General features: G+C 44.4%; 1 protein-coding gene across 8 annotated transcripts; it reads left to right on the forward strand.

Moving 5' to 3' along the window:
* Positions 1 to 136: 136 nt before the first annotated feature.
* Positions 137 to 12,929, forward strand: YPEL5 (yippee like 5). Of its 8 annotated transcripts, none has more exons than XM_056357327.1 (8): positions 140 to 233; positions 3,588 to 3,730; positions 3,868 to 3,927; positions 4,105 to 4,256; positions 4,705 to 4,786; positions 5,558 to 5,649; positions 8,924 to 9,096; positions 10,773 to 12,929. In XM_056357327.1, exons 7-8 carry the CDS (start codon positions 8,956 to 8,958, stop codon positions 10,995 to 10,997), a joined length of 366 nt encoding a protein of 121 aa, XP_056213302.1. In that variant the 5' UTR covers positions 140 to 233; positions 3,588 to 3,730; positions 3,868 to 3,927; positions 4,105 to 4,256; positions 4,705 to 4,786; positions 5,558 to 5,649; positions 8,924 to 8,955; the 3' UTR covers positions 10,998 to 12,929. The 8 variants fall into 8 exon arrangements, with proteins under 8 accessions (XP_056213301.1, XP_056213305.1, XP_056213306.1 ...); XM_056357328.1 differs by lacking the exon at positions 4,705 to 4,786 and adding an exon at positions 5,037 to 5,228; XM_056357326.1 differs by lacking the exon at positions 4,705 to 4,786 and having other exon boundaries at positions 137 to 233; positions 3,694 to 3,730.
* The last annotated feature ends 5,690 nt before the right edge of the window (positions 12,930 to 18,619 follow it).

Raw genomic sequence — 18,619 nt, forward strand, 5'->3', positions numbered from 1 at the left:
TCGCTTCCCCGGGGCCGCAGCGCCGAGACCAAGCCGCCGCCGTCCCGCCGGGCGCGGCCCTGAGGTGACCGCAGCTGGGGCGGGCCGTGAGGCGGTGGGGGCGGGGCCTCGGCGGTGCTGATTGACGTGCGGCGGGGCGGGGCCTGGGGGGCGGAGCCGCGCCGGAGCGTCGGGGCTGTGGAGGGCGGGGGCAAGACACAGGGCACGGAGCTGCCGCCGCTCCCCTGCGCCAGGTAACCGGGCGGGGGGGCCGCGTCGCGCCCCGCGCTGTCCAGGGGAGACCGGGGTGGGCTCGCCGGCGGCTGGGGAGGGAGGTGGCGGCTGCCGCTGCGGGCCGCGGTAGGGTGTCTCTCGGGCCGCAGCGGGGCCTCGGGCGAGCCGTGCCGCTCCAGCCCGGCAGCGCCGAGGGGGGCAGCGGCGGCCCCGCCGCGGCCCAGGGCCGCAACAAAAGCACCGGCCTTTCCCCACCCCGTCCCCTTCCTCCGTCAGCGTCTCCCAGCGCCGCCTAGCCTTCCTGCCCGGCCCTCCGCCCGGGGCCGGCACCCAGCGCACCCTCTCCCCTCCGCGGCCACAACTTCCTCCCGCGGCCCCGCACCACCGGCTCCCCTCCCGGCCGGGGCGGCGGCAACTTTTCGGCCCGGTTCCTGGGCGTGGGGGGTGGGAGGAACGACGAACCGTACCCGGGGGGTGGGGGGTGGGTAGCGCCGTCCGCCGCCACCGCGCAGCCTGGGAAGGGGGTGGGCAGCGGCAGGCGGGGGCGGTGGGCAGCCCGGCCGCCCCTCACGGCGGCGGCGGCGGCGGGGCCTCCCGTCAGCTGTTTCCTCCTGTTTGTTGTCAAGTTGCCTGCGGTGCCGGCAGCGCCCGGCGGCGGCGCCGGGGGCCGAGCCGGCGGCGGTTGGCTGCGCGCGCCCCCGTGACGGCGCGCGGCTGGGCCCGCCCCCGCGCGCGGCTTTGTGTGGAGCGGCGGGGGCAGCGGGCGCAGAGCGCACGCGTGGGCTGTGTGCGGGGATCGCCGCCCGCCCCCCCCGCCCGCCTGCCGCAGCACCGGGTCCGCGGCGCCCCCGGCCGGGGGTTACGCGGGGGGCGGCCCGCCCCGGGACAGCGGCCGTGCCGCACGGGGGGCAGCGGCGCGGCTTGACGCGTCTCTCCCCGCCCCCCCCCCCCCCCCCGTTAGCCAGGTGCTCCTCGGCCGCCGCGCCACTCCTGCCAGACTTGCTCGTCGCCGAAGCAGCCCCGAGTAAACCCGGTGTCCCGGCCCGCCCGGTGCCGCTCCAGGGACGCCGGCGGTCGGGGATGGGGTGTTCGGGCTGCCTCAGCAATGAGCCAGCGTTGCCTGTCACCGCTGCGCGTGGGGTTTGCCCGTGAACGTATGGATGGATTCCCGGGGAACCGGGATAGTTGCCAGAGCTTTTTTTTTTTTTCTCTGGGAGAGGTTCTAGGCAGAGCAAAAGGCACGCAAGGGCTCCTCTGCCTGCTCTGCCCCTTCGCTACTTGCTGTGCAGGCCTCCTGTGCAAGCAGCCACAGAGCAGAGTAATCCACCGTGCTTATTTAATCCAGGCTGTGTCTTGGACCCATCTAGAATTTAATAAATGATTTTCCTTTGTTTCAACAATAAACGCGATGTTAGGGTTAGGTTGAAGGACTGTCAAGGTGCATAGCAAGTATCTCTCTCTCTCTCTCTCTCTCTCTCTCTCTCTCTCTCTCTCTCTCTCTCTCTCTCTCGGAGCCCAGGGCATGGCTCTTGGCAAAGTGGTAGGTGTTGCAGAGCAACTCTGGATGTCAACAACCAGTAGCAATGGATTAACCGTTAGCGTAACTCGGGTTTGTGACTGATGGCAGAAAGAAACTTGCACCACGGTTGTAAAGATTCCCTCCTGCCGCTGGTTCAGCTATATCGCTATATATATGTCACAGCTATATATAATCTTCTTATGTATAGGCTCATTCTAGCTTGCCCAATTCAAGTAACATTTGTGACAAACAAAACTGTCCATTTTTAAGTGCTACTCTTTGATGTTAGTCTTCAGAATTACTATTTGGAGTCTTCTGTCATCTGCTACTTTCACTTCCGTAGTTGTGGAAGTACTTAACTTACAGAATTGTTTATATATAGATTATCATAACAATGATGAGAAGGTTTCAGCTGTGGCTGCCAAGTGTGTGAGGACCAAAGAAATAGCACCTCAAAGCCCAGTTGAGAAGATGACAAGAACAGATGAGATTTGATACATGTCATCTGACAGACTGAGAGTTGTGCACACACGTGCATATATATATGTATGTATATATATGTATATTTAGCATTCCCTCTGCTGGTAGTCATGACAAGCTTGAAGTAGTGTTGGCCAAGTTAGGTCATTGGTTCATGTTTGTTTACTATCATTTGACCTATGTTGAAATCTTGAGTTGCTTGGCTCTTGCTGAAATACGTAATACCTTTAAGCAAGATTTAACTTTAAAATAACTTGTTAAATGTATAGAGGAAATGCCTGTACGCTGTGGATGTTTGCTAGCGAGGCGCCCTTTAATTTTGGAGCCATTACCTACATTTCAGTTTCCTAGTTAATACAAAAAATTCTTGGCAAGATGCGCTAAGCATATTAGCACCCTTTCTGTCAGTTGGATGTAGTTGGTATGGAAGTTTGGATGATCATTGACTTTTCACCACTTCTTTAAAGTTTGTTTATTTGGTTTTGTTTGATTTTGTAATGACTCATGAAATCGGGAGTGTTTTCAGGTAAAGATTTGTATCACTTCAGCACTGAAATGAATGAAAACAGAAAATCTGAATCAGTTTAGCTTTCTGAAAGTTGCAGAATGGATTAAAAGGCAAAAGTTGTCTTAGCTGCCTAATTAGTGTAAGAATACATTTATTACAAAACCAGGAAATGCAGCTTTCTTAAAAACAATTGAGGAATTAAGAATTAAGGAATTTATTCTCTTAGGGAAGAGAAAGGGGGAGACAGGAAGGGAAGGGAGAAAAACAGGGAGACAGGAATAGCTGCTGCTTTCGAACTCTTTGTGTAGTAGCAGGAAAGAAAATCAATCTGAGTCTGTTACCATTTGTAAACTAATACTTTTATACGTTATCTAGCAAGAGTATTGTGAGGGTGTAAGTTACTGTGTGGGAGATGCTGAGATATGGGGGCTATACTGGAAACAAGCACCCATCTGTATGGCTCTGCTCTCTGGAAACTTGAAACAAACTACTTTGTATTAGTTTTTGCACACAGCAGTATAATGTTATGTTAATGTATTTAAATACCGCTATCCCAGTGTGAAACTTTGGCCTTACCTGGAGAAAAAAGCCAGTTTACAATAGAAAATTATACTACTGTAACTTGCACAAACGTAGTTTCATCCTGCGAGGCGCTGCCTGTTCTAGGCTCGTGCTTTGCACTGCATCTGGGCACGGCTGTCATTACTTTGCCAAAGCCTCTTCAGTCATTTGATTGCATTAACTTCCTTGTACAGTTTGCTGCAGCAGCTGGATGGTTCTAATGAGCATAGGATACTGTTCCAGTTCATTTTCTTACTTCCCATTTGGCTACGTGTGGTGCTTTCTGATAACGCATTCTGCACGTAGGCAGAGGCCAGAGGCTGCGCCCTGCTTACTTCAACAGTGGCAGAAGTCAGTGGCGGATGGTTGAATCTCAGACCTCCTAAGAGACTGACCGCATGTGTATTTTCAGATCCACCCCTACTTGTGAGCAGCAGAAACCTGGGAAGGTAAGGCACAAGTTTTGGTTTGGGGTGTTTTGTTTTGGTTTTTTTTTTTTTTTCCTTACCCTGTGATTCTTTAATGTGTGGTCTTGTGTAGTTGTGCTAAGCATTCTTTTTCCTCTTTTGTCCATCTCTGAGAATAGAAGAGGAAGCTTAAGCCCGGTTCCTGAAATGTGAAAATGAAGTTTAAGCCTGGTTCCAGAGTAAGTACATCTTGAGAATATTCTACTGTGCCTAAAGGAATGCACAGCCCTTTTGCAAGGGGGAGAGAGTGCTTGCTGGCTCACCATACAAAGAAAAATGGTTTTAGTTGGTGAAATGGCAAAAGGGAGGCTGTCATAGTTTTTTATCCTTTAACTAGCAGCTGTTTTCTGTTGTAGATCTGAGATGCAGTAGATGGTGCTGAAGCAACACTGAGGCTCCTGAAATATCCACAGTCCAGTGTGTATATAGAAAGTGCCTGCTGGCTCTCCCAAATGTTGACGGTCCTGTGTCTTCAAGAGATGCATTCTGGGACAAGAAAACACTGACTGTTAGTTTTAAAAATGTTAATAAATAATTCTTTGTGTTACTTTTTTGTTCTTTATTGCTTGTGAAGGTAGGCAGATGAGGTAGCACAAATAGCAGCCAAGTAGTGATGCAGGTGGTTTCGGCTCTGTGTGCAGACAGTGGTTAAATTTAAGCTGTTGAATGTCAGTCAGCTCTTTGACAGCTGTTGCTCAGTGTTGCCAAGATCAGCACTGAAAGACAGGTGGAAGTTTGGGAGCGCACAGCCCAAGGAATACACCTTGTAGCACACAGCCAGAGTGCTTGTGTTTCCTGTCAGTCTGTGCACTTGCTGGCAGGAGCATGCAGGCAGGCAGGAAATGTTTCACAGTATGACTAAGAGGTTGTATCGAGGTTTGTGCTGTAAAAATAATGCACTGTCAGAAGCCTGACTAGCTAGGTAATATGAGCTGTCGTTGATTGTTCTGGTAAAGGTCCTCTCAAGAATGCAGGCTGATGGTGGTGGTCAGGGTGCCGACTAATGACACAGTAGCAGCATCTCTCAGTTCATAAAAGGTACCTGTCTCTTTGAACTGCGTAGATTTGACAAGTGGTACGTACTTTATATCCCATTAGTGAAAGCAAATAAGTCTGCCTTTGTTTACATTGGAGACATTAATTTAACATTACAACTTGTGTTTGCTAAGTTGCATGGGGGCAGGAGTGCAAGGACTTCACCACTGACACATACCCAACAAAGTATGCTGAGCTGACTTTAAAGATGAAGTCATGGGCCAAAAAAAAAAAATCTCTGTTCTTCCCTCAGCATTTGGTTTTTTGAATAACCAAGATCCCCTTGTCTGCTCCTTCCGAGAAATCTGCTAGTAGCGTGATGGAGTTGGTGCGATACAGTAGCATCGCTTTCTCGGGTTCTGAATCGCAGTAGGGAGCTTGGCTGGCTCACTGAGCTGGTGGAAGTTACTTTCACTGTTTTTAGGTGTGGAGAGTGGATGAATGGGTAAGTGCATTCTCCTCCCCATAACTGGAGGATCTTAAGCTTTAGAAATGCTGTAATGTTTCACAATTCTTTGGGCTCTTGTAATTTAAGAGAACTCTCCCACTGCCTGTAAAAGCTGCTTATAAGAGGCTTTTGTTCCGAACTTTTCAGTATGTGTGAACATAGATGCCCACACCTTTTACACGGGAGGTGAAAACTCCAGGGGACAAAAACACACCATTATCTTGGGTGACTTGTATATATACACCACTTTAGTACATAAGGGATGTGAGCCTGAGAGCAATGGAAAATTGCTTTCCCTTGTTCTGTTGTGCTTCTGTTTTTTCCAGTGTACAAGGAGTATATCCTGCAGGATTCAGGATCCTTACATAAGGAGAAAAACAGTCTTTATCCATACAGCAGTACCTTCTGAAATGGTCTTGTAAGTGAATACTATGTTTTTAGTTTGGGGGCGTGGGGGGGGGTGGGAAAGGGAGGGGAGAGTGTGAAATGATTCCAAGTTGAGACTAACTTCTCTACCTTATATGAGGGGTGAAAAAGTGAAAGTTCCTTGTTAGTTTATTTAGAAAGTTCATGATTGAATGTGGCCTTTGAAAGCTGCCTTACCAGCTTTTTGTAACTTTTTTCCTACTTTTTACTGTTGTGAGCAGTAATATAAAGACCGATGTAAGGTGACTAGTTTTATAGCACTTCAGCTGGACCCTTACAGACCCACTGAAATCCCGTAGCAGTCAAAACTGAGGGCTAATGGTAGGTATAGGCTGCTGGCTTGACTGAACTCTTACCAGGGGGTAATTAAGTGTAGAGGTTATTTTAAATGTTAGACGTTCTAGTAGGATTACATTATTTTAACGGTTTCTTTTTAAAAAAATACTCAAAATCTAGACTGTTCTGTTACGATGCAGATTGCAGAATTTAATTTTCTAAATTTTTAAATGTGTATTTATTTATTTCAAGAATACATGTTTTCTTATGTACTGTCTTCTGAAGAAAATTGTTCTGGTACTGGTTGGTTTATTAGATTCTGCTGTAACTGTAGGCTGAGTTCTTACAGCCTTGTGCTACCATCACATGAATCCCACTTTGTCTTTCTGTTGGTACCCAAGTCTTACTGGAAGCTTCTTTCTCATTTAGATACTTGATGAGGTTACTTTCAGCTTTTTTGGGTGCTACAAATGAAGATTTTAGGCCTCCTATTACTAGGCAGGTTTTTCAGCTTTAAGTCTTTGAACATATTTGTTTATACATTTATTTTAATGCCTAGTGTCTTCAGGTCTCAACGCTTCAGCCCATGCATAATGCTGTATCTGGGAGTAATACGTTTGTATGTTGCTTTGACTTGTAAGTTGCTTGTAAGAATTACACTGGCGCTCTCTTCTGAAGTAGTTAAATTTTGGATTTAGTGACTTTGGGTCACTGCTTTTCTGGGTGCAGCTTAGTGTTTGTCTTGTTCTTGTTGAGAGAGGGGGATGTTTTTGGATTTGTTTTATGTTGGCTTCTAAAAATACTGACAGGGCGAGCACTGTGTTTACCCTGAAGGAAATATCTCTTTGTATGTTGAGTCCACATCTACAATCCACATCTACAATAATTTATAATCGGTTAATTGTTCGTAATCCACAATACAATCAACACAAAAATAACTTCATCCAAAATTAGGAAGGATGGCACATGGAGCTAGGCCAAGCGCCTTATGGGCCGATCTCTCACAATTACTTTTATTGCTTGTATTTGTGGTTTCTTCTGGTTGGAAACTTTGACTGATACTTGTTTATTGACAGTTATTGTCTGTTGATTTTCCTTCATGCTGCCACTGTGCACATTTTTATTTTTTTTCATTTGCCCTTGCTTACTAGGAAAGATAAAGGCATATTAGAAAGGTGTAATGCTGAGAGGAATTGAAGGGGGTCCTGTATTTTGAGTGGAGTCACACCCCTAGACTCAGCAAAATCTTTTAAATATTTTTGTCAAACTCAAGACCTGCTTTATTTATCCTGTCAAGAGGAGAGATGGGTATTATATCACCTTTAAAGGGAAGAGTCATTCCATTGCTTTGAATTTTTAGGTATCCTTCAGATGGGATACAGAAGACTTACAGTGATATGAAAAATCTGAATGTAAGGAACTTGTGCTAAAATCAGTCTGTTCAATATGAGGAACTCTTTTTATTGCCACACATTGTAAGAAAATAAAGTAGTGAAATAAAGCAATTAAAAAAATGTCAGTGACTTACGATTTTTACACTTAAAAATGGTATTTGAGATTTTTTGTATGCAGGTGCATGTTTTTAGTCCATTTGCTTTGTGCATGTCAGAGTAAGCTTTAAGAAACTGATCCCCTAAAACTTGAAATGGGTTTAATTTAGGTATTTGCACTTCTTAAAGGCATTTGGCAGAATAATCAACTTGATGAGCGCAAAATTTGATTAATTTCTCTGTGAACAGCACACTGTCTCCTGCTCTGAAAATTAAAACCCACACAACTTTAATATTGCATGTGTCTGATTTACTTTGCTGTGCATGACAAAAGCAGAGAACACAAAAACTCTTTTCTGATTCCACATCTGAAGCCTAAATGGAGGTATATTTAACTTGTTTGACTATCGATGTGTAGTCATAAAACTTCTGTAGTTGAAATAGAAATAACATAATCATTTAATTCCTTTGTCATGTTATCTCATCCTTCGTGATTTAAGTTTTCAGCTCTCTGATATGTTCTGTGCCTACTCGCTAGTTAACTTTGAGTAATTTATGTTAGTTGATATAAAGTTGGTGAGATACTTTAGTTTTTCCAAGCAGTGAAGAGCTTTATTTATGAGGTAATGTAGATCTACTGCTATAAACTTTTTAAGCTATTGTACTGCTCATTGAAGTTTCTCAGGTATTTTAGCGATGATGCTTTGGAAATAGCTTGGGTAAATGACACAGCATTTTGTATTTAGATTAGACAGCTTTAAATGTTTGTATATAAAACTATGTGGTGTAAAGAATGGGTGGTTTTTTTAATTGTGTGAAATAGCATCCAAACATTTCCTATGTTGTTATGTGTATGAAACCAGTGTTAAGCCAAATCGAGTAGCCCCATCTGCTGTACTAGAAGGCTAAGGCATCCTGGACAGTGGTGGTGTGTGGTTGCATGTCATAAATTGTGCAGTGCAAAGCTTCAAGGAAGTGACAAAATAGTATTTTTTTAAAAAGGGGTGGGTGGGGGGTGACTTGGGGAATATTAAGCTATAATTGTGTTGGTGACTCAACATGCCCCATTTCCCAGTGCTGACTGAGATGAGTGAGTAGTCAGGAACAAATGGGAATGGCGATTCAGTATTGTATTAAAGAGGAAGAGAAAATAGAAAGGAAGTGGAAGCTTTTAAGTTTAAGAACTGTAGGGTCCAGTAGTGGTCTGCAAGTATATGAACTGTGTTTTAAAGGTTTCAGGTCATGTTCTGCTCATTTAACATAACTACTTTGTATCTATGTGTGTCATCTTATTGGTAAGATGGTCACTTTGGGAAAGAACTTGATGAGAAAGTCTGAATGCAGTCTAAGTTCATCTGTGAAAGAAAGAACCTCTGCAATCATTAGCTGAATCAGTTTGAAGAATGTTCTACCATATATATGGGGTGTTTGGGGCTTTATTTTTTTGGCTGCAGTGGTGTGGTTTTTTGACACGCACATGACCTTTCTTTTTGCTTTCAGGTCTTGAGTATAAACTTAAGGAAGTTCTAAAAATGGGAAGAATTTTTCTGGATCATATTGGTGGCACTCGCCTGTTTTCCTGTGCAAACTGCGACACCATTCTGACCAACCGCTCTGAGCTCATCTCCACTCGTTTTACAGGGGCCACAGGGAGAGCATTTCTTTTTAACAAGGTTGGTATGAAGCCGAGGAGGAACTACTATTTGCTTTAGAAAAAGGAGTTTGTGGGTTATGAATCTGTTGTCAAAACTAAAAAAACTTCTTGGCTGAAGTGTTGTGTGATCACTATTCTAACTTTTTTTAGTTTTTATTTTGTTCTGTTCAGCAGTCTTTGAAGTCAAATTGGGCATTTGCTATTGATGGCAAGCCATCTAAATTAGTTTATCTGTGATACTGGAAGACTGTATAGGGGATTGTGTATATAGAGGCGTCATGCCAAAATGCATCAAGTTTTAACCTTGGCAACTTCTGTAATATAAGCCTCAAATTCACTGTGAGATTATCTTTTGTCTGTCAAAGAGTTTCAAAGGCATTTGCATTTTTACTCAGTTAAAAAAGAAGTCTGGATAGTATTCTGTTGAATTTCTAAAATGCATTTAAGGTAACAGTTTGGCAGCCTTAGGTGGCCACAATCTCTTTTACAGGCAATAATACTTTGGTTTAGCTTAATATTTTTTTTAATTGATCAAATTCAACAGACTGAAATATGGAAATCATAACTCTGAGTGAATTATAGCATTATTTATTAACCCTTCCATATAGACTTGTCTGTTAGACTCATTGTAAGAAAACAAAGCAAAATCACTGGTTTTTTTTCAAAGTTCCTGGTTCTGTAATCATTGGTGTGTGTTGGTTTGGGTTTGTTCTTGGAAGCCATTTGGCCAGTGGCAGAGCTGACAGAGGCATCAGTAGTCTTCACTTAACTATGCTTGGCCTTGGGATTTCTGGTGTGCTGAATCCTGGCACTGGTATTTATATGTAAGTGTTAGATTGCATAGCTGTAAAAGAGCTGTGTGTCTGATTTCTTTCTCATCCAATAAGCGCTGGATCCTGGGGCTCAAATTTTTCTGGTGTTAAATAGTGGGGTTTAATCATGGAAGTTTGATTTTTTTTTACATTTCTGCAGTCAGGAGCCTTGCATCTAAAGCAGAGCAAGCACAGTCAGGTGGAAAGCTGAGGAAGCAGTGCAGTCCCAACTTTTAGAATCCTACTGCATATTAGCAGTTTGGATATAGTTCCGACATCAACTTTTCAACAGATTATACGTCCTGGCTCTGTGGTGTTGCTGCCTAAACAAGTTAAAAGTACATTCTAAACTGCCAAGATAGCATACAAAAAAGGGTGCGTGTTTAATGCCTACATTCTCAGCCACTGAGCCTTGTTTTCTCTTAGATGATTATTTCAAAAGCCCCTCAAGATTTTTTAAGAAATACCTCTTAATGTTTTGGTTCTGATTTCTGGGAACAAGTGATCACATCAGTTGCTAGAAATGGGTTACATGTATTACAAGTGGATTAACGTAGGTTACTTTACAAGCTATTCACCAGGAACTTCTAACCCCAGGTTGAACATAGTACTCTGCACTCTCATATGTCTTGTGATAGCATTTCATGTCATTCACTTAAACACTGAGGGTTATACATCCCGGTGAAGCATATAGTTAAAATGTTACCTTCTAAAGCAGGAGATTTTCAAGGGCTATTGACTTACTACCTTGCAGTTTTTGGTTCACCTGCAGCGCCACAGGTTCCTTACTTCGAAAATGTTGATAGTCGTGCACATTGTTACTGGGTTTTGCTCTAGGCAGACTAATCCTTTCTCTTCCCTGTCCCCTGTATATTTGTATCAGGTGGTAAATCTGCAGTACAGCGAAGTGCAGGATCGGGTCATGCTCACTGGCCGCCACATGGTGCGAGACGTGAGCTGCAAGAACTGCAACAGCAAACTCGGTTGGATCTATGAATTTGCCACCGAAGACAGCCAGCGCTACAAGGAAGGCCGTGTTATCCTGGAAAGAGCGTTGGTCCGAGAGAGCGAAGGATTCGAGGAGCATGTTCCATCCGACAATTCCTGAAGAGACTTGAGTCTCTTCTCAGGTTTTCTCCAGTTGAAACTCAAAAATAATAAAATCAACAAAAAAAATCTGCTTACATACACTGTCACCTTAGCATCAGAGTCGGATTTATGGACTACAGAGTGGGAAAGATTGTGAGAGTATTTCAGATGGAACCTGCCTTTCTTTATTCCTTTTATATTTTACTTTCCCTCCAGCAGCTGTTTGTAGAATGTTGTGCAGATGCTGTAACTTTTTCTCTCTTGCATTTACATCTGTTAGGTATGAGGTTGTATCTACAGATACAATGGGCTAAAAGGAAAATATTTGGGGGATTTGTCTTTTGTTAGAGAGAAATTCAATGAGGTTTTTTTTTTTTTAGTTTGCACAAACTGATGTCATAAAGTTATTTTAAAACTACAGATGTTTTTTAAAAAGTATATTCCAATTTTTGGCTTAAGTTTTTAGTTAGGTGTTTCTTGGTTGTTGTTTTTTTTACCCAGTCTTTTCACCTGATTTGCTAGCTAAAGTAAAGAGATCCGAATTTGTGCTGAGTGCTAAAGGTTCAGTGTTGGTACAGCTTGGGCTGGCCCTTGTGCCATATTCTTGTTGAGGTTGATTGGTAGCACAGAGCTCATTATTTCTTGTCATTCTTGACCCAAAGATGTCACCATTCCTTGTTTATTTGTGAAGTCCCATTCACCATGTAAACTGGTGTTGATTGGAAACTATTCTTGAAATAGGGCAAAACTGCTTGGCTTTTTTTAACTTTAACTGATGTAACTTATAAGCATAGTAATAATATAAAATAATAGTTGTCTGTTTAGTCTTGCGTTGCTTACAGATCAAGCTGTGTTTGTAATGATAGGGATCCACTGAGAAACTACTGTTTCAGTAGTAATTTTTTTCATTTCTCTACTAATCTTATTAAATAGACAGGGAATTGCAAATCTTAAATCTTCAAGTAGCTTTCTTTAAACCCAGAACTTCCTATGTTAAACACAGCTGCTGTGTAAAAAGAAGACTGCCAGCATGTTTGTTCATGCCTGGAGTTATGCAATCTGCATCTCTCGAAGATTTAACTTAAACAGCTTGTTTTCAAATGCTGCTTCTGGTGTTGAAACCTTTATCTTTCAATTTTGTTGAACCTTTTCATTGTGATGTTATGTTTTTATCTTTCTGGGCAGCAGTACATGTCAGCCTAGTAGTAACTAGTAACTTGGATTCCTGCTTTCTTCTTGTAGAGGTCAGCTCTGTTTAAAACAGTGATCTTGCTTGCCTTTTTAGCAAGAATGCTCTTTGTTAACTTAACCGTTAACTTAACTCAAGGGTGCCCAAACACTTTCATTGTGTCTTAAGCCATAAGTTGAGCTGTTAAGGGCTGAAATTTATTTGAATGTTAGATATGTATGATTCCTTATCAAAGATACAGGTATATATTTTTTTTTTCTTATTGGATAAATTGTGGCCAAGGTGAATTAAGTTACCCACAGACATAGAAGAGGGGAAGAAACCCCACCCAACCAAACAAATCTGGGCACTGACCTTGCAGAATTAGCTTTTTCACTAGCCATGGCTCCATATCTGAAACTAAACTGTGGAGGGTGGCTATGCAGAGTATTTTTCTTAGTTTGTTTGGTTGCCAAGTGGCAATTTGGAAACCCCTGACTTCAATGTACTGCCTATTTCATGTTAAAGTAGCTTTATTATAGAATTGTCACATAGAAAGAAAACAGAGTAGATCACATACCAGAGCTGTGCTTGAATCAAGCTGCTTAAACAATAGTGTACTTGTGCCTCAAATGAATCAGTTTTTGCACTGAGTACAGTAGTACCCCGTTATCTTGTACTCCTGTCCTTCACAGACCCTAAAAGCCCCGTTAGCATGGTTCTCTGCAGTAGTTTTCTTGTACTTCTGACATTACAGTACAATAAAGTATGTTTTGTCCTGAATTGATTACTTGCTGGGTTTTTTCAGTAACTTTCCTGCGGTCTGTCAACTGGATGACATAAGCTGCCTTGCCTTCCCTACATTGAGTAAATAATTGTGTTTCTACAGCAAAGTGACAAGTTATTGATGAGCATCTCTCTCTGAATAGATGGCAGAAGAGTGTACTGTTGATTTGGGAGGGTGCTAGGTAAATCTTTGTGCATACCACTTGGATACTTGAAAGCCTTCAATTTACTGCTGTTAAAGAGAAAATTTAACCAGGTCGTTGCTCATTTAACGGCATTCAGGGTGCCAAAGGTCTTTCCCTGTCTTTGAAAAGACCGCAAGCTAAGCAAAACTGCAGCTTCTGCAAGAAATCTGAAGGTTTGGCTTCTGAAATGGCTTGGGAATTGATTAATTGGGAATTTGTATATCTGGAATTCTGTGACCTTTTTTCTGTGCATGCAAGTGTTGGGGAGAAGCCTTCAGCTAGCAGCTGGTCAGCTTCGTAAGGTTAAGAACTGAGGTGAAGGGAAGGGATAATTATATTGATGTGTAATAGAGCCTGAGGGGCTTAATCTATATAATAAGACCTCTTCATTTTGGTGGAATGTTAGACTGTGAGATGTCAAAAATTACTTTCCCCAAAGTCTATGATTTGAAAAACACTGTCGAGGTGGATTCATTAAAAGCCTCTGAGACTTCAGCAAGTCCACTGCAGCTTTAAAACAGTAGGGTTTGGATTGCTCTTTCAGCCCACATGCTGTTCCCTTCTGTATCGCCTTGATGGCTCTGTAGGAGAGTTTAGCCTCATAAATTTGACTGCTCGTCCTTCAGAGGCTTCGTGTGCTAACACAGATAACTTATCTGTCGGGAGCAAGGCCATTTGGTTGCAGTAGGGCTAGCAACAGAGGATGCATCGCTGTTTGGCCTTAAATGTTATTTTGTAGTAGCACGGTAGCCTTGGGGTCCCAAACAAGGCACAGCTGGCACAGCCAGATGTGCCACGCATGTGGTGTTGTGCCTGAGGTTGTCTTGGGCAACAAAGGAGCGAGTAAATTACAGTGCACGACAGGCTGCGCTGTGTGCTTATGGAGACCCCAGAACTTGTGCTTTTGAGCTGCAGCTTGGGCTAGCGGCGGTGCTGTGCTGTTTGCCTGACATGGGCTGTGTTAGGGTGCTCGTTAGCTTGCACTGTGATCTCGCCCTGTAGCTGCAGCGCAAGTGTACCCAAAAATGAAGGACTGCATTAAAGCTGCCGGCTGCCATTTCAGCGGAATGTGGTGTGTTTGTGGATTGAAAAAGCATTTTAGTTAAGCTTTCTGTGGATGTTCAGAAGAACTTTTGGCATGGCATGCATACCTCATGGCTCTGTTAGGAAAGGCAGCATTACACTGGGCTCTGGCAATGGCTGTGGTCAGGGGACATGGGCTTATTCTTACAGGACAAGCTTGTCTCTGCGGGTTTCTGCCAGGGCTGTAAGAAATAAAGCCAGGAGAACAGGTAAGGAACCGGTGAAGCTGCGGTTCAGGACACAGTTACCGGGTATAAGGAAGAGATGACTGGGAAGGTTATGGCACTGACGCAGGGACAGGCGAGCTGGTTAACCAGCCCTATCTGAGAAGAGAAACCTCAGCTGCGGCGTTGCAGTACTGTTCTGCAAAAGTCAGCAATAACGTGTTGCGTTTCCTTCCTGGGCCTGCCTTCACTTCTTCAACAAAACAGTAATAACTTAACAAATTCCAGTGAAGCTTGGTTTCCTGTGGATCTTGAGGGCTCTGCGGACTCTCTGATGGTCCGCAGAGGGATGAAATGCTTCAGACTTTTTTTTAGTTTGCTTGGAGCGCTAATTAGGATCACTTTCCATTCCGGGCCCTGTTTTTGCAGGACTTGGAAGCACTAAGCAATTTTGAGGCCCCTCTCTTCATAAGCTGGAGTTAAAATTGCCTAGTAACTTCAGAAGGTTGCTTGGGGCGGTGGGCAGGGTGTGACCTGGTGGATGGTGTGGCTGTGCAAGCCTTTTTCTTCTTTCAGGAAATCTGAAATGCGGCTGAAGAACATGAGGTCCTGTCTCTCATCAACTATTATGTGGTGAAGACATTGAGCAGCTTCTGACGACGCTAATTTTGACAGCGTGGAGCTGTTCCTGATCGCATAGTGACTTCCCTCACCACCTCTGTCTGGTGTAAGGATTTCTGGTACGCGTAGATGATTAAAAGGGGAGAAGCCTCACGTTTGCCTTCCAACCTTTTCTTTGTTTACTGGTAGGGTTGTTCTTACTGGAATTGGTTTCTGTGATGCTGGTAAAACCGCTGGCAGTCTAATGCTGTCTTTTCACAAGGTGAGGGCCTTTCTGGCAGGGTGCTCGTGACATTATCATCTCACTCACCATCAAGCCCAGACAGAGGTGGTTTGGGAACAATACTTGACTGAACATCCTGCTCTGGGTAGAGGTGATGTGGAAGGCGGCCTCATTCACCCTGCTCACAGGATGCTTCCATTCCATTGCTCTGCTAACATCCCTTTCCACGTGATGCTCCTTGTAGGTGTGATCTCCTTAAGTTTGCAGGGCAGCTCCTTTTAAAAAGGAGGTGGCTGTGGGACAGCAGCCTGTGCCTCTGAAACAGGGCATTTCTCCCTGGCAGACCTGAAATACCGACAGTTTTGTAGGAGCTGCTCTGCCTGCTGCTGCAGCTGTGTGCCTGTTTGGCTTGTTCCTGCAGCGGTAAACCCTGGCAGCTGCTGAGAGATGGGCAGAAGCGCTCTGCAATGGGGGACAGGTTATGGGAGAGAAACCCTGATAAAAGAGGAAAGAAAACATTTGTGTGTGTATGTGTGTTTGCAGGGCGGGTGGGGTGGGGTGGGTGGGATTCAAGTCCTAACTAAACCTGGCAAATTCACTCAGAGGCAGCAGAGGGGGGAGAAATTCTAGAAGTAAGCTTGTACCTTTTCTGGTTGACTTGTGTGGGTTCAGGGAAAGTAGAAATCACTTGGGCATCGCAGAGGATCTAAGGTCCCCTGATAAAAGGGGGAAGAGCCTGAATGTAAGCACTTCTGTTTCTTTTGAGAAGCCTCACTGAACGTCCTTGCTGTAGGATGCTGATAAGGGAAGTGCAGAGCCAGAGCTTGGTTTCTGGCCTCTTTGTGTTCAGGATGAAGGCAGCTGGAAGGCATTTGTCCTTCCAAGTAGGCTCTGGTTTTGTTCTCATTCTCTGAAGCATTGAACGTTATCAGAAACTTGCATTTCTTAAAGAAGTAAAAATGGGAGCAAAAAGCTATGGCATTATTTTGCATTTCTTCGGTGTCTGACAGGGGTAGGTGGGAGAGAGAAGGGTGTTTGGACCTTACATTTCAAGTTGAGAGGCATGTGCTTGCCTAATATCGGGATCCAGTGCTGTTTCCCTCTAGGACTCAGGGATGTTTAGATATGGCATTTTGCTTTGTCCTTTTGGAAGCATTTTATTTGACTGTTGTAAATATTTACAAGTGTTTGAAACAGTAAGTGTACCGAATTACAACAGACTGCATGCCATAGTTGTTTGCAGACCTTGCAAGAGATGCAGCTGGTGAAATCGGGAGATCCCTTTGCTACGAGGGGGACACAGAGCAGGATGGCTGGCTCATACAGGGGTGCTTAGCCAAAATACTGCCCGCTGACTTTCCTTTGTCCTTATAGACCGACTGAATATGACACTCCCCTGTCCTCAGAAGAGTTTGAAGACTATTATTCTAAGCACAACTCCATGGCAAGTAGAGAAGGAAGAAGAGGATGTTTGTTACTTCTCAGGGGTAGATCTTTGCTCATGTGCACCGTCGAGAAGGTGGGATGCTCTGAGGGGGGTGGTGAGAGCTCAGGCGCATCCCACGGGCAGGGGGCAGAAGCGGCCTGTGGCTATACTGCTGCTGGTATTTGGCCAGCAGACCTTTCTCCCCATCCTACCTATTTTTATTAGGTTTGGCCTGGTCTGGAAATCCATGTGCAGCTTTGCTTTAGTCTACACGGTGCAGCTGCCCATGCCCTCAACTACAGCAAGTTGCTTAGGTTTCCTTAGGGCAATCTTTCTGCTTAGGGGGAAAGTAAAGCCTACCTTAGCTCAGGCAGCACCCAGAGATGTACCTGGTGAAACAGATGTGAAAAAAGCCGTAAGTGCATGAATCTGTCGTAATTGCTGCACTTTTCCTACAGAATTAGCACCATTTAAGTATTTGGGGAAGTGCCTGCTTTTGGCAATATTAGAGGGTCACTTCTAGCATCAATACCAGCATGATGGAACAGTCATTGCAGCTCAGAAGGGATCCGTGGATTGCCTATTCCATGTCTCCCTGCTGAGGAGGGGTTAGCTTAGTGTTGTACTTAATAAACCTTGGTTCTTGAGATGAAGTTTCTCAGCGTGATTTCTTATTGTACCTGAATGTACATTAGAGAGAGAGAATTTAGGTCACAAAAGTAGAACACTTTAAAAATGCCAGATTTCCAATGGATTGGGGAGCACGTGGTTATGTTGTCCTTGCGTGCGTGCAGCCTGGGGGTGACCGGGGTATGTGATCACAAGAGCAAGGACAGCACCATCATTACCCTTTTATAAGGTATGCGTGGAACTTGTAGTTACAACTTCCCTCCCACCATTTCTAACTCTGAACTGTTTGACTTTTTAATAATTTTGTTTCTGAAGCTAATTTGGTTGTCAACTTTCTAATGTGCATTTAAGTGGCAAAAGAAACATGGGTTAAGCATTTGTAATTGCTGGCTTCTTCGTGACCGGTATTTGAATTGGGAACCCCATCTGGTCGAGTAATCGGCACTACTGAAGCTCCAGGGCTGGCTGCTACTTAACCAGCAGCTGGAGGAACATATTCATCAAAGAAAGGTGAGCGGATGTCACACCTAGGCTTTAGAGGTTTTCATTTGATATGAGGTCTCAGTATGGGATAGGGAACTTTTTTTTTCAGTTTGTATGCTGGTTCTGGTTGGGTGGGTGTGTGTTTTGGGTTTGTTTGTTGGTTTTTTTGGTTGATTTTTGGTTTTGGTGTGGTGGTTTTGTTTTTTTTCCTCCTAATGCCTGGAGCCAGTGAATTTCCTGCCCCACATAAGACTCTGGAAGAAGGGATGGGAAGATGAAAATTACTCTGTATTTCCTACCCAGACTGCATAACTGACTCTCTTGCTTCCTGCCTCCCGAGTTGGGAAGGTTCCTGCTCCATGCATGTTCCCTGTCAAGGAGAGAAATGCCCCATGATTCATGTGCCACATTTCTGGGAAAAGGAGGAGCAGTTGGAAGTAGCTTACCCTCTATCTCACCCTGCTTCATTTGTTCCATCAAGCTGCAGGTAAGCTCAGGGCTTCTGGGAACATTGGCTGCCTGTCAAAACAAACCTGAGGCACAGAAAAACAACAGCCTTCAGCACTCAGTCCAGTACAGATTTAGGGCAAAAAAATGCCAGTGTTTGTATGAAACCAAAAACAAACACGAAAGCTATTTTGCCCATAAAACTCCCTTCAGCAGCGTTGGTATTTTTATGTCAATAGGCTGAAGGAGCAGCTGGTGGAATTCTGCCGCAGGCAGGGAGGGGAAGGCGAAGGCAGAGAAGGATGCTCTGCCAGCGGTTTTGCTGTTACTTGCTGGCAGCTTTGATGCTTAGGTATCAGCTCCAGGTGCCTTGGGGAAGGTGATTCTCATCACTGGCTCCTTTATCTGTCTCCTCCTTTTCTACC

This window comes from Falco biarmicus, chromosome 12, assembly GCF_023638135.1.
Source record: "Falco biarmicus isolate bFalBia1 chromosome 12, bFalBia1.pri, whole genome shotgun sequence".
Lineage (NCBI taxonomy): Eukaryota > Metazoa > Chordata > Aves > Falconiformes > Falconidae > Falco > Falco biarmicus.

Coding starts and splice junctions, on each gene's coding strand:
- YPEL5 (XM_056357326.1), top strand. CDS start 8,956: ATGGGAAGAATTTTTCTGGATCATATTGGTGGCACTCGCCTGTTTTCC. Junction 9,097..10,772: donor GAGCATTTCTTTTTAACAAG/GTTGGTATGAAG, acceptor TATTTGTATCAG/GTGGTAAATCTGCAGTACAG.